The 11,020-nt window shown below is 35.1% G+C and overlaps 2 protein-coding genes across 2 annotated transcripts; one reads left to right on the plus strand and one right to left on the minus strand.

Annotated features, from left to right (window-relative positions):
• Positions 1 to 1,416: 1,416 nt before the first annotated feature.
• Positions 1,417 to 5,024, minus strand: LOC107779855 (probable polygalacturonase At1g80170). Its single transcript, NM_001325289.1, is given in 9 exon segments — positions 1,417 to 1,695; positions 2,213 to 2,329; positions 2,480 to 2,588; positions 2,658 to 2,739; positions 3,297 to 3,504; positions 3,634 to 3,654; positions 3,743 to 3,913; positions 4,000 to 4,131; positions 4,776 to 5,024. Coding segments are annotated over 9 exon segments (1,368 nt in total).
• Positions 5,025 to 7,661: 2,637 nt separating this feature from the next.
• LOC107779857 (uncharacterized) lies at positions 7,662 to 8,764 on the plus strand. The gene is made up of 2 exons (XM_016600356.2): positions 7,662 to 8,141; positions 8,270 to 8,764. Exons 1-2 carry the CDS (start codon positions 7,662 to 7,664, stop codon positions 8,762 to 8,764), a joined length of 975 nt encoding a protein of 324 aa, XP_016455842.2.
• Positions 8,765 to 11,020: the final 2,256 nt, after the last annotated feature.

An 11,020-nucleotide genomic window follows, 5' to 3' on the forward strand; every position in this document is an offset into this window, starting at 1 on the left:
CAAAATCAATTATTTATGCAATAATCCAGAATGCGTATATCCAATCGTTTCTGTTTATATATTAGGAAACGAGTTTGACAATAAAATTATTCTTTTGCTAGCAAGCAATGAGTTTAGACTCCAAAACAACATTTGATTTCACCAATCATACGTACAACTTGGGTGGAAAACAAAATGTCTTTCCATTTTACTAGAGTTTTTATATGCTAAACTTCAAACTCATAAGAATAATATTAACAGGAAGTGGATGTGGTTGGATCAATTAGGTAGATCGAATATCGGCAATGAATATCGGCATGGCATCTTTACCCGTACCTAAATAAATGCCTAACTGTTGCTTTGTAGGTAGCACATTTATCATTATGCCATCTTAAGAGCATGTGACATGACTTGGTTCCATATCCAAAGTAGAAGCAAGTAACGTGTTGGCACATGTGATTTTGACTTTGTCATTCAATAGCGCCTCCATAAGCGGTGCGTCGGTGCCACTTTCAACCTAATATTGGAATTTAATCGGCCTAATTTTGGGATTCCATTTCATCATTTGTGGTGTTGTAGCCCTGTCGCTGAAGCAATTTTTTTTTCCTGAAACCTTCAGTTTCCAAAATTCAGAACTGTAGGTTTGGCCAAATTCTCCTTTAACTCCTTCCTTCACGAAAGAAGTTTCTGGACCCCAAGTTGAGATTCATCGTCCTCCAAAATATAGTATTCTAATATTTTATAATCCTTAAACAGTTATATGAAGCGTTACCGGTAGAATCATAATCCAGACATGCTCTTTCTTAGGCATAGAATGATAATGATAATGATAAATGATAATCAAGCAACAAAAATCCAGAGATAGATGTTGCAGAGCACATGTGCAAAAGGAAAAAGGGCAACCCGGTGCACTAAGCTCCCGTTATGCGCAGGATTCGGGAAGGGCCGAACCACAAGGGTCTATTGTACGCAGTCTTACCCTGTATTTCTGCACATATGCATAAGGGAAATAACAAAAATAATCCTGTTCTTAGGGAAATTGAACATAGACCTTGATATACTAACTAGTATGTAGTTATACGTTTTATATCCTAAATGGACAAAATTATCAATTTCATATTTTCCCCACTGGGTACGAAGCTTTTTCCTGTTTGTTCATCCTATTGTTAGATATCATGGAATTTTTTAATGAAGATTCATGAAAAAGAATGAGCACTTTATTTACATAAGTAATTAAAATCCACGAATTAACACTCGTATTTTCTATAAATATTGACACTTAGACCGGCTACTGATAAATAAGTTGTCACTCAAGCTGTTCCACTTGCTCAATAAGTTAGCTAGCTTTCCCCAGGATAATGAATACCTGTGACAATTCATTTAGCAGCTAACAACTGATATATGGTCTGGGCCTCTGTACTTTTATCACAGAAGATGTCATATCGATTGACTCCAGTTGGATAAAACTGTTGGCTGAAGAATGCTGTCATTACAGGAAAAGCAAGGAGGCGGATAATTTAAACCTGAGGATGAGCCATATGCCTCCCAGCAAAAAGATGTTATCGGCTCCCCAGAAAATGAAGTTAGTTGAACATCTTCCAAGTACAACTTTCTACAGGGGAAGCTATCGCTGCAGGCAACTGTTATTGCCTTTTCTGTAGCTGAAGTTCCTTTAATACCCACAAAGGATATGTTATCAATGCGAATGTTTGAAGTCTGCACAATGAGTAGTGGTAGTTTTTCGAATTAGACCTATTAAAACACACACACACACACACAAAAGAACATGGAAGGCGTGAAGAACGGAATACTTGAGGGACCTATTGATGGTCTATTTCTTTTGACTACATGCTGAACAGTGAATTACAACTTTCATTTAGTGCAGAACATGTATTTATCAAAAAAGAGCTTAATACAGAGGTAAACACCATGTGGTATATATAACAATCCACTGAATATTCACCTTGTTCTCAAGCAATAACTCCATCATGGATGTCACTACCTTCACTAGTTCACTAGTAGGCCCATAATTTACTATGTCAACCGAGCCTTATCTTAGGCTCAATGCAGAAATAACCTGATGCATACTTGCTCACTATATACTAGCTAACATGCACAACAACCATGCAAGATTGAACTCCTTTTCCAAGCAAGCAATATATAGAACACCAAGAAGATTAGGCAAAGAAGATGAATTTGGACTGAAAATCAAGAAATTGAGCAGAAAACATACCTTGTTTGAACAGGGCAGCAGAGAATCACAGTAATATTGGTCTATTATGATAGGATTTGAGACATTTTCCATCCAAACATTCTCGAAAGTAATCTTTCTGACAAATCCGGTACCTCCCTGAAGAAGCATTAAGGGGTAGCAAACAACGGGATGGGGATATGTAACCGTAGGTCAGCAAATTGAATTATTAAAGATGAAAAATGGTATGATGTCAACGTTATGAAGATTCATCCGATGCAGATATCAAAGAGAAATAAGCAGGATTACCTGCCAAGTCTTTATTCTAACCCCGTTCTCCGTGTTGGAAATAGATGCTCCATTAACATGAACATTGTAAACTTGAGACATTGAATTGAACTTTCCCAAGCTTCCAATGCTAAAAGAACAGGGTACTAATTATAACTTCATCTTTACATAACTTCAACAAAACAACAAAATTTTCTACCTTATACCATGGCCTGGCCCACACACAATGTTTCTAACTTTTATCCGTGATGAATTGCCGACAATAGATATGCAGTCATCTCCTGTATTCAGTTTCTGAGTTGGTCAAAAGATAATGAAATATCCGATAGAGGCTCAAATGTGAATACGACATCCTGATCACCCAAAATAAGTGACAGTGTTGATGATGAAACTACGACGTAGGCTCAACTCTCAACTGGAGCATCCGGCAACAGTGAGAAATTTTTTTTTTTCAAAAAAAAAAAAAACTAATTGAGCTTCAATCGATTTGGCATAAAAGAATGGTTAGCTTAATATATTTTACCTGCTTATTGTATCCAAAAGAAGACCTCACATTTCACTAATCATAACTGAACTACAAACAACTTCTGGTCCACAATTTCAGATTCCCTAGACAATGCATTATATTTCAACCTCTGCAAACACACAGCTATGCCCCCTAAGATGCTGTATTAGAACCATAAATCCGATTTTATCATCTCAAACATACATTGTATCTGTTCGATAGTAATCTAAGCCATTTGAGCAGAGGTACAGCCAGAACAACAATAATACCAAAAGAACGACCAAGACATGATCTATCTGTTTCTCCAATTGCAATAACTAAAGATCAACTAACCTGTGCCAATAGTGCAATCCTTGATATTGACCTGTTTAGATGAACTTATGTGGATTCCATCGGTGTTAGGGCTATCAGCTGGGGCTAAGACTGAGAGACGTGATGCTGCAACATGTTTGCAATCAGTAAATGCTAAATGCATTTGTTGACTATTAAGGATCTTAATGTTCCTGACTTTGAGGTTGTTGCATTTGTGAAAAGTTAAAGCCTGCACTCCCATTAATTAACGAATCAAGACCATAATCAGCATATATAAAATTCTTTTTTTCCTGAAACAGAGTTGATATCTACTATATAAGTCAAAATTAATCACATGAGACGGAAAGGCAGCACTGACCGTTGGAGCATGTTGACACGGCTAGCAAAACAAAAGATTGCAAAACATCAAATTCATGTTGTAAAAGAGTACCATTAAGCACGATGAAAAAAATGGCAAAGAGAATTACATTTGTTAAGTTGACCTTGCATGATCGAGACCACCACTCCTGGCCCATACCATTTATAGCTCCTCCTCCTTCTATTGTCAGGTATTTCACACTACGGAAATAGAGCCATTTTCGTGGATTCAAGCCATCCCAGACTTTAGGATCCTTTGGCGCTAAAATAGTACCTGCAATCTGGTGTATATTGAAAAAGACAACTACGTCCCTTTTAGCTAAATAAAGAGTTGGATAACATACAAATGCTCAATTTTGGCACTCACCCCTAACGACACCTTTGACCGGCAAGGACCAGCAAAATTAAGTGGCTGAACTAAGAAAGAATATCCACCAGGTATGACAATTTTCAATCGTGATGCTGAAGAGCAGGCCTTGTCCCAAGCATCTTTAAAAGACTGAAAATACAAAAGAATTTCTTAACTGAAGCTAAGTACTTTACACTCTGGTGATCCGATCTTAGTAAGAAAGTCTCATAAACTTTTAGCTCACCAAACATACTAACAAAAACTGTCAGCACTAAGAACTAAGAAGCAAAGCGAGCAACTTTTTGCTTTGTTTGTTCATTACAATAAAAGATATGCACTAGCCTTCTTAAAACCTTTTCTAAATTTTTTTATTTAATGTATCAATCTTACGATTACGTTTTGTAGCAGACAAGAAGAATGAGTACCAGTGGCTAAAAATTAACAGAATCGTTAGAAGCAACAACAACAACAAACCCATTGTAATCCCATAAGTGGGCTCGAGAAAGGATAGTGTTTACGCCGACCTTACCCTACCTTACAAAGGTAAAGAGATTGTTTTCGCTAGATCCTCAGCTCAAGGATAACAGAATCATTAGTAGCACAATGGAAAAATTAGTGATCCACAACAAATAAAGGAAATAGAAAAAAAAATAGTGGCAAAAAATTAACAGAATCATTAGTAGCACAATGGAAAATTCAACGTTTATGACAAATCTCATAGCTGTGGAAGCATTACATAATCATAACGAACGCAGACCAAAAAGAAAATACTCCTATAAAAGAACGGGACTTACATTAGTGTCGTCGGTGATGCCATCTCCAACTGCTCCAAAATCGCTGACATCAAAAAGGGTTTCTGATTTGCGGGTCGTGTTCCTCAAAGACGCAGATGTAGGGAGCTGTATCACAGAATCAAACCCATTCACATTTGCTGAAATCAAGACGAAATAGATACCGTATAGTGATGCGAAGAATGCAACAGAGGTGGAATAATAATAAGAGAAATTAAAGCAAGAGATGGAGGAAGATCTCATCTTCCCCATCTTCCATTAGACAAAGGCAAATGGGAATCAACTCTGTAAATTAACTAGTGACACTTGACGATGTCAAACATCGCTGTCGGCAAGTTTCCAAAAAAAGGCCCTACAAGCCACTTCTGTCGAGTAAAGATTAGAAAAGGAATGTTATGCAAATTCTACATAGGAATCTTAGTTAAAAAATTACTCCATTATCAACTGTCATTTTTTTTTTCCAAACGTGGAACTCAATATAAATTATTTAATTGATAGCAAGAAGCCAAGAAACGAAGGAGTACTAAGGAGCCATAAAAAAAAATTGTTACGATAAATATTATGGTAATGTATAATCTTCCTCCATGATTTCTTCCATGATCTTAATGTCATTTTTCATGCTTATATAAAGCCTTATAATAGATAGGAAAAATACACACAATTGAAGAAGAAAATCTCTTCCTTCTCTCTATCTTTATTTCTTGTTCAGGTTTTACTAAATTGCTTTTATTTCTTGTTCATGTTTTACTAAATTGCTTTTATTTCATAACATATTTTATTTTTACCAAAAATGTTCACTTTTCGGAATCAGTATTTGGCAATAAAAATTTTAAATTTTACTTGAATTTAGTTTTAAAAATTTTCAGAAATTTTAAAAACTACGAAAGTTTATTTTTCAAAATTGTTACTTCAAATTACACACAAAAATTCAAAAATAGCTTATATTCATATCCAAACACAACTCTAATTTTCAAATACTATTTTCACTTTTAAAAAAGAATTCACTTTTTTCCAGAATTTCACAACTCTTATGTCTAAATGCCCACTAAATTTCGCAGAGAACTCTTGAAAGGAAGAATGAGACATATATGCACGTCTATGTACAAAAGTTGATCTCATCTTAATATATTATTTATTTACTTTTTCAGTTAAAATCTGCCTAACTACTTACATTAAAATAGTCGACAATATACTCCATCGACTATTTGTATAAAGATCCCTTATATATGATTTTGGACCAAGTGAGTGGAAGCTGAAATTTTCCCGTAGTAATTAAGTTTTATGAACTTTTTTAAACCACTATTTATATGAAGCCAAATTTTTCTAGTAGTAATTAAGCTGTGTGGACTTTTTTCTTAATCGCTATTTCTATTTTAATCCTGTTAACAAACGTTTTGAAAATAGTCTCGTGTCAAAATTTTAAAGCATCAGAAATTCTAACAATCATTAGAATTTTTAGTTAGGATGTTGAAATATCCTTGTGATCCATCGGGAATTATGGCAAAATCCTATGATCACCATAACTAATGTATACTTTTAAATTCTATCCAATATGTGTTTAAAATTTTAGCGCATAAGAAAATTCCTGCATAACGTGCTTTAAAATTCTAACTTTTTTCCGAATACTTTTATTACTAGATTAAAAAATTAATAGTGGCACAAAAGTATATTATTTGTGTCATTTTTGTTAGTGAATGCTGAAGGTTCCAACTTGAAAGAAACCACTATTTAACTTGAAATAATATTTCAATTACTAACATTCAAATGCTAAACACAAACTTCCATGGCCAAATTTCTAAAATTTCAAATAACTATTTCAGTATTTGCAGTAAAATCGTCGACATATCTCTTCGAATATACCAGCAGCCGGAGTTTTAGTAAAAAAAATTGTGTCAGATTAGTCTGGACGTTGAAATAAAAAAGATAATTGTGGATGCACATAAAAAAGAAAAAGAATAGTATTACAAATCAAAAACTTCTTCCATCTCAAATGAATATAGCACATTCTCCCGTACTGAAATTTTGAAGTCTACTAAGTTCTTTACGTTGCTGGAATCTAAGCGTTGAAGAAAATTAAATTACTAAAAGTTTTGCAAGCAAATCGTGATCTAAGAAATTTATTCCAGACTAATAAGTATAAACTGAAGAAGAAGAGTAGATAGAAATATGTTCTGAATTTTATTTATTTATTATAGAAATAAATATCTTAGAAGCCCGTTCTAATTGAAAAAAGTGATCTAAGAATTAAAACTTTATTCAACCTTTAAAGTTTATAGCATGTTGGAATGTTGGACCAGAATCGTGTACAAAAGAACCCTAAACCCAATTTTAGGATATGAAGGAAACGATACAGTCGAAGAAGAAGAAAGAGAGAGACAGGTACTGTGTGCAAATAGGTCTACAAGATAACAAGACCCATCAAGTATTCTGAAGACCCAAAAACATTAGGTATAACAAAGTTCTGGGCCAACTGGGTCAGTGTACAGAACAACAAAGTGAAGGCCCAATACAAACACAAGTCTAGTCCTATTGTTACAGATCTGGTCCAATCTATTTAGCATAATTGGATACAACTGAAAGATACTTAATCCTTCCAACATAATCATGTCCAAATGCATTTTACAACTATGTATGCACTTTACAACTATGTAATATCTGTACACATTATGTGCATTAATACTATGACAACAAATAACATATTAGACACTTGTAACTAGTATAGCTGTACCTTATATTTTTATTTATTGAATATTTGTATAAATAGATACATTGTACAGAATATTAGACAGTGAATAAGAGAAGAATTTTTTCTAAATTCCTACATGGTATCAGAGCAATAGCTATCTGAAACCCAACCTACATTTTTTTAGCCTTATCTTCCTCCTTAAAATGACACCAAATTCCACAGATGATTCTTCAAACGTTTCTGCAGCTCGCACAATTACTCAACCAGCTGCTGTGGATTCCACTCACCTCTATTACCTTCATCCATCAGATTCACCAGGAATGGTTCTAGTCAACTCAGTATTTGATGGGAAGGGGTATGGAGGATGGCGTAGGGCCATAGTCATTGCGCTATCTGCCAAGAATAAGCTTGGTTTCATTGATGGAACATATTCTGAACCTGATGCTTCTTCCACTGACTTCAAGCAGTGGAATCGTTGCAATGATATGGTTATATCGTGGATCTTGAATTATCTATCTAAGGACATAGCTGAAAAGGTCCTTTATTCAAAAATTGCAAATGCAATTTGGAAAGAACTTGAGGTTAGATTCGGACAATGCAATGGTGCTCAACTTTATCAGTTGCAAAAGGAGTTGGGTGACCTAGTGCAAGGGACCTCTGATATAGCAGGATACTATACAAAGGTAAAAAAAATTGGGATGAGTTAGATACCTTGAATAGTTATGTGCACTGCACCTGTGAATGTAATTGCGGAGGAAAGTCAAGAGCTTTAAAGTCTTTTCAATATGGTAGGCTAATCCAATTTCTCAAGGGACTTAATGATGCATACACAACTGTAAGGAGTAATATTCTGATGCTTACCCCTCTTCCAAGTGTCAATCAAACCTATTCTCTTCTCATTCAAGATGAGAAGCAAAGAGAAATTCATATTACACAAAACCCAGTTGAGAATGCTTTTCTAGCACAAAATCAACCAACCTATTTTCAGAAATATGCTAATGGAGAAGGAAAGCTGAAAGCAAATCTTGAAGGAAAGAAGAATAACCTAGTGTGCAACTATTGCAAGAAGACCGGACATTCCAATGATAAATGCTATAGAATCATTGGTTTTCCCTCCACCTTCAAGTTTACCAAATCCAAAAAGTATCAAGAAGGACCTCACATCAATGCAGTACTCAAGCATGAAGAAAACACAAGTCAATCAGTCAACACAATGGAAGGAAATGCAACAGGGAAAGTCATCACTCAAGAGATTCAGTCAGCTTTACCAACTTCTTCAGCAGGTGAAGGTTGGACAACATGGTGAACAGTTTTCTGATGCAAATGCTAGTGCCAACTATGCTGGTAAAATAATCAATACCCCTAATCTATATTGTCTTTCTTGTCTTCCTTACATGAATTCTACCTCCTGGATAATAGATTCAGGAGCTTCAGAACATATGACTTTTGATTATTCTATTTTATTAAATGTGAAACCTCTAAGAAAACCTTTATATGTGAATCTCCAAAATTCATACAGAGTCAAGGTCAGTCAAGTTGGTAGTGTGCATGTTCTGCCAGATTTAATCATAAACAATGTGTTATATATTCCAGATTTTAGGTTTAATCTAATTTCGGTTCACAAACTCACTAAACAACTCACTTGTACCTTGCTCTTCTCATCTTTTGGCACATTCTTGGAGGGCCATTCACTGAAGAGGCCAGTGGTAGTTGGTGAAGTCAAGGAAGGTCTATATCTTCTTAATCCAACTTCTCTAAGTTCTGGCCTAGATTATATAAATCAATCAATTTTCAGTCTTATTCAGCTTGTAACAACCTCAAGAAAGACATTGTCTCTCATTCAATTTCTTGTTCTGCTAGGGTCAACTCTAATGTAAGCCTGTGGCACAAAAGGTTGGGGCATATGCCTCTATCCAGTATGCAAAATATAACCAGTCTTCAGTTTTCTTCTCTTGTCAAGTTTAATCATCCTTGTGATATATGTTGTCAAGCTAGGCAGGCAAAATTACCTTTTCAGTCAAGCAATATCAACACAAATTCAATTTTTCAACTAATTCATGTCGATACTTGGGGACCTTACAAGATCCCAACTCATGATGGTTATAAATATTTCTTGACCATAGTAGATGACTATAGTAGGGGAACTTGGACTTATCTTTTAAGAACAAAAAGCAATGCTTTTCCAGTTTTGAAATCCTTTCTAGCAATGGTAGAAAGACAATTTGCAACTAAGGTTAAAATCATTCGTTCAGATAATGCTTTGGAATTAGGTTCAGGATCCATTCTTTCAGGGGGTTTTTCTTCTAATGGAATCCTTCATCAAACCTCTTGTGTTTCTACACCACAAAAAAATGGAGTGGTCGAACGAAAACATAAACATCTTCTAGAAATATGTAGGGCTCTATTATTCCAATCTAATCTCCCCACTATATATTGGAGTGATTGTTTGTTAACTGCTACTTTTTTAATAAATTGTTTTCCCTCTAGAGTTCTTAATTTTAAAACTCCTTTTGAAATCCTTTTTGAGAAAGTTCGAGCTTATGCTTTTCTAAGATGTTTCGGTTGTCTATGTTATGCCTCTACCCTACATCGTCACAGGTCAAAACTTGAATCTAGATTAGTGAAGTGTTTTTTTTAGGATATCCTTTTGGAAAGAAAGGATACAAACTGTTGGATCTTAAATCTAAAACCATTTTTATCTCTAGAAATGTCGTTTTTTTATGAGGATGTATTCCCTTTCCCCCCTCTTTCACTTGAACCTCCTATTTTTCCTAAAGAATTTTTCACTGTACAAGACCAAACTTATCATTTCCCTCAGTCTGATACCCAACCTTCTTTAGAATCAGATGTTAATCCTCCTCCCCCTCTATCCATAACATCACCTAGAATAGCTCCTACTTCATCTCCTACATCTAGGTTCAATTCATCTCCATATTCTATTCCTCCTCAACCTGAACTAAGGAGATCTACTAGGGAACATAATCCACCATCTTATCGGACAAATTATGTATGTAATGCTGTATATTTGACTGATCTAACCAATTCTTGCTTTGCAACACCAGTCTCACCTACTACTATGACTTTCACCGACCTCTCTCCATCCAATCAATATCTTCTAAACTCTATCTCTCATATCATTGAACCTACAAGTTTCCCTCAAGTAGTTTTACATCCCAGTTGGCAGGATGCAATGGCAAAAAAACTTCAAGCCTTGGAGACCAACCAAACCTGGGAAGTGGTTGAACTACCAAAAGGCAAGAAACCTTTTCCTTGTAAAGGATCTATAAGGTTAAATATAGATCCGATGGCTGTATTGAAAGGTTCAAAGCTCGACTAGTTATACGGGGAGACATACAAAGGGAAGGAATAGACTACAATGAGACTTTTAGTCCAGTGGTTGAAATGACTACTGTTAGATGCATTTTAGCCATTGTAGTCAAAATGCATTAGAAATTATTTCAATTAGATGTCAATAACGCTTTTCTTCATGGTGATCTACAGGAAGAAGTATACATGAGATTTCCACCAGGTATGGTTTCACCTTCTACTAATCATGTGTGCA

This window comes from Nicotiana tabacum, chromosome 6 (genome assembly GCF_000715075.1).
Source record: "Nicotiana tabacum cultivar K326 chromosome 6, ASM71507v2, whole genome shotgun sequence".
Taxonomy (NCBI): Eukaryota; Viridiplantae; Streptophyta; class Magnoliopsida; order Solanales; family Solanaceae; genus Nicotiana; species Nicotiana tabacum.

Excerpts from the sequence above, each read along its gene's own strand:
- LOC107779857 (XM_016600356.2), top strand. The coding sequence starts at position 7,662 with ATGACACCAAATTCCACAGATGATTCTTCAAACGTTTCTGCAGCTCGC. Across the intron at positions 8,142-8,269 it reads TAGCAGGATACTATACAAAG|GGACTTAATGATGCATACAC; the intron begins GTAAAAAAAATT and ends CAATTTCTCAAG.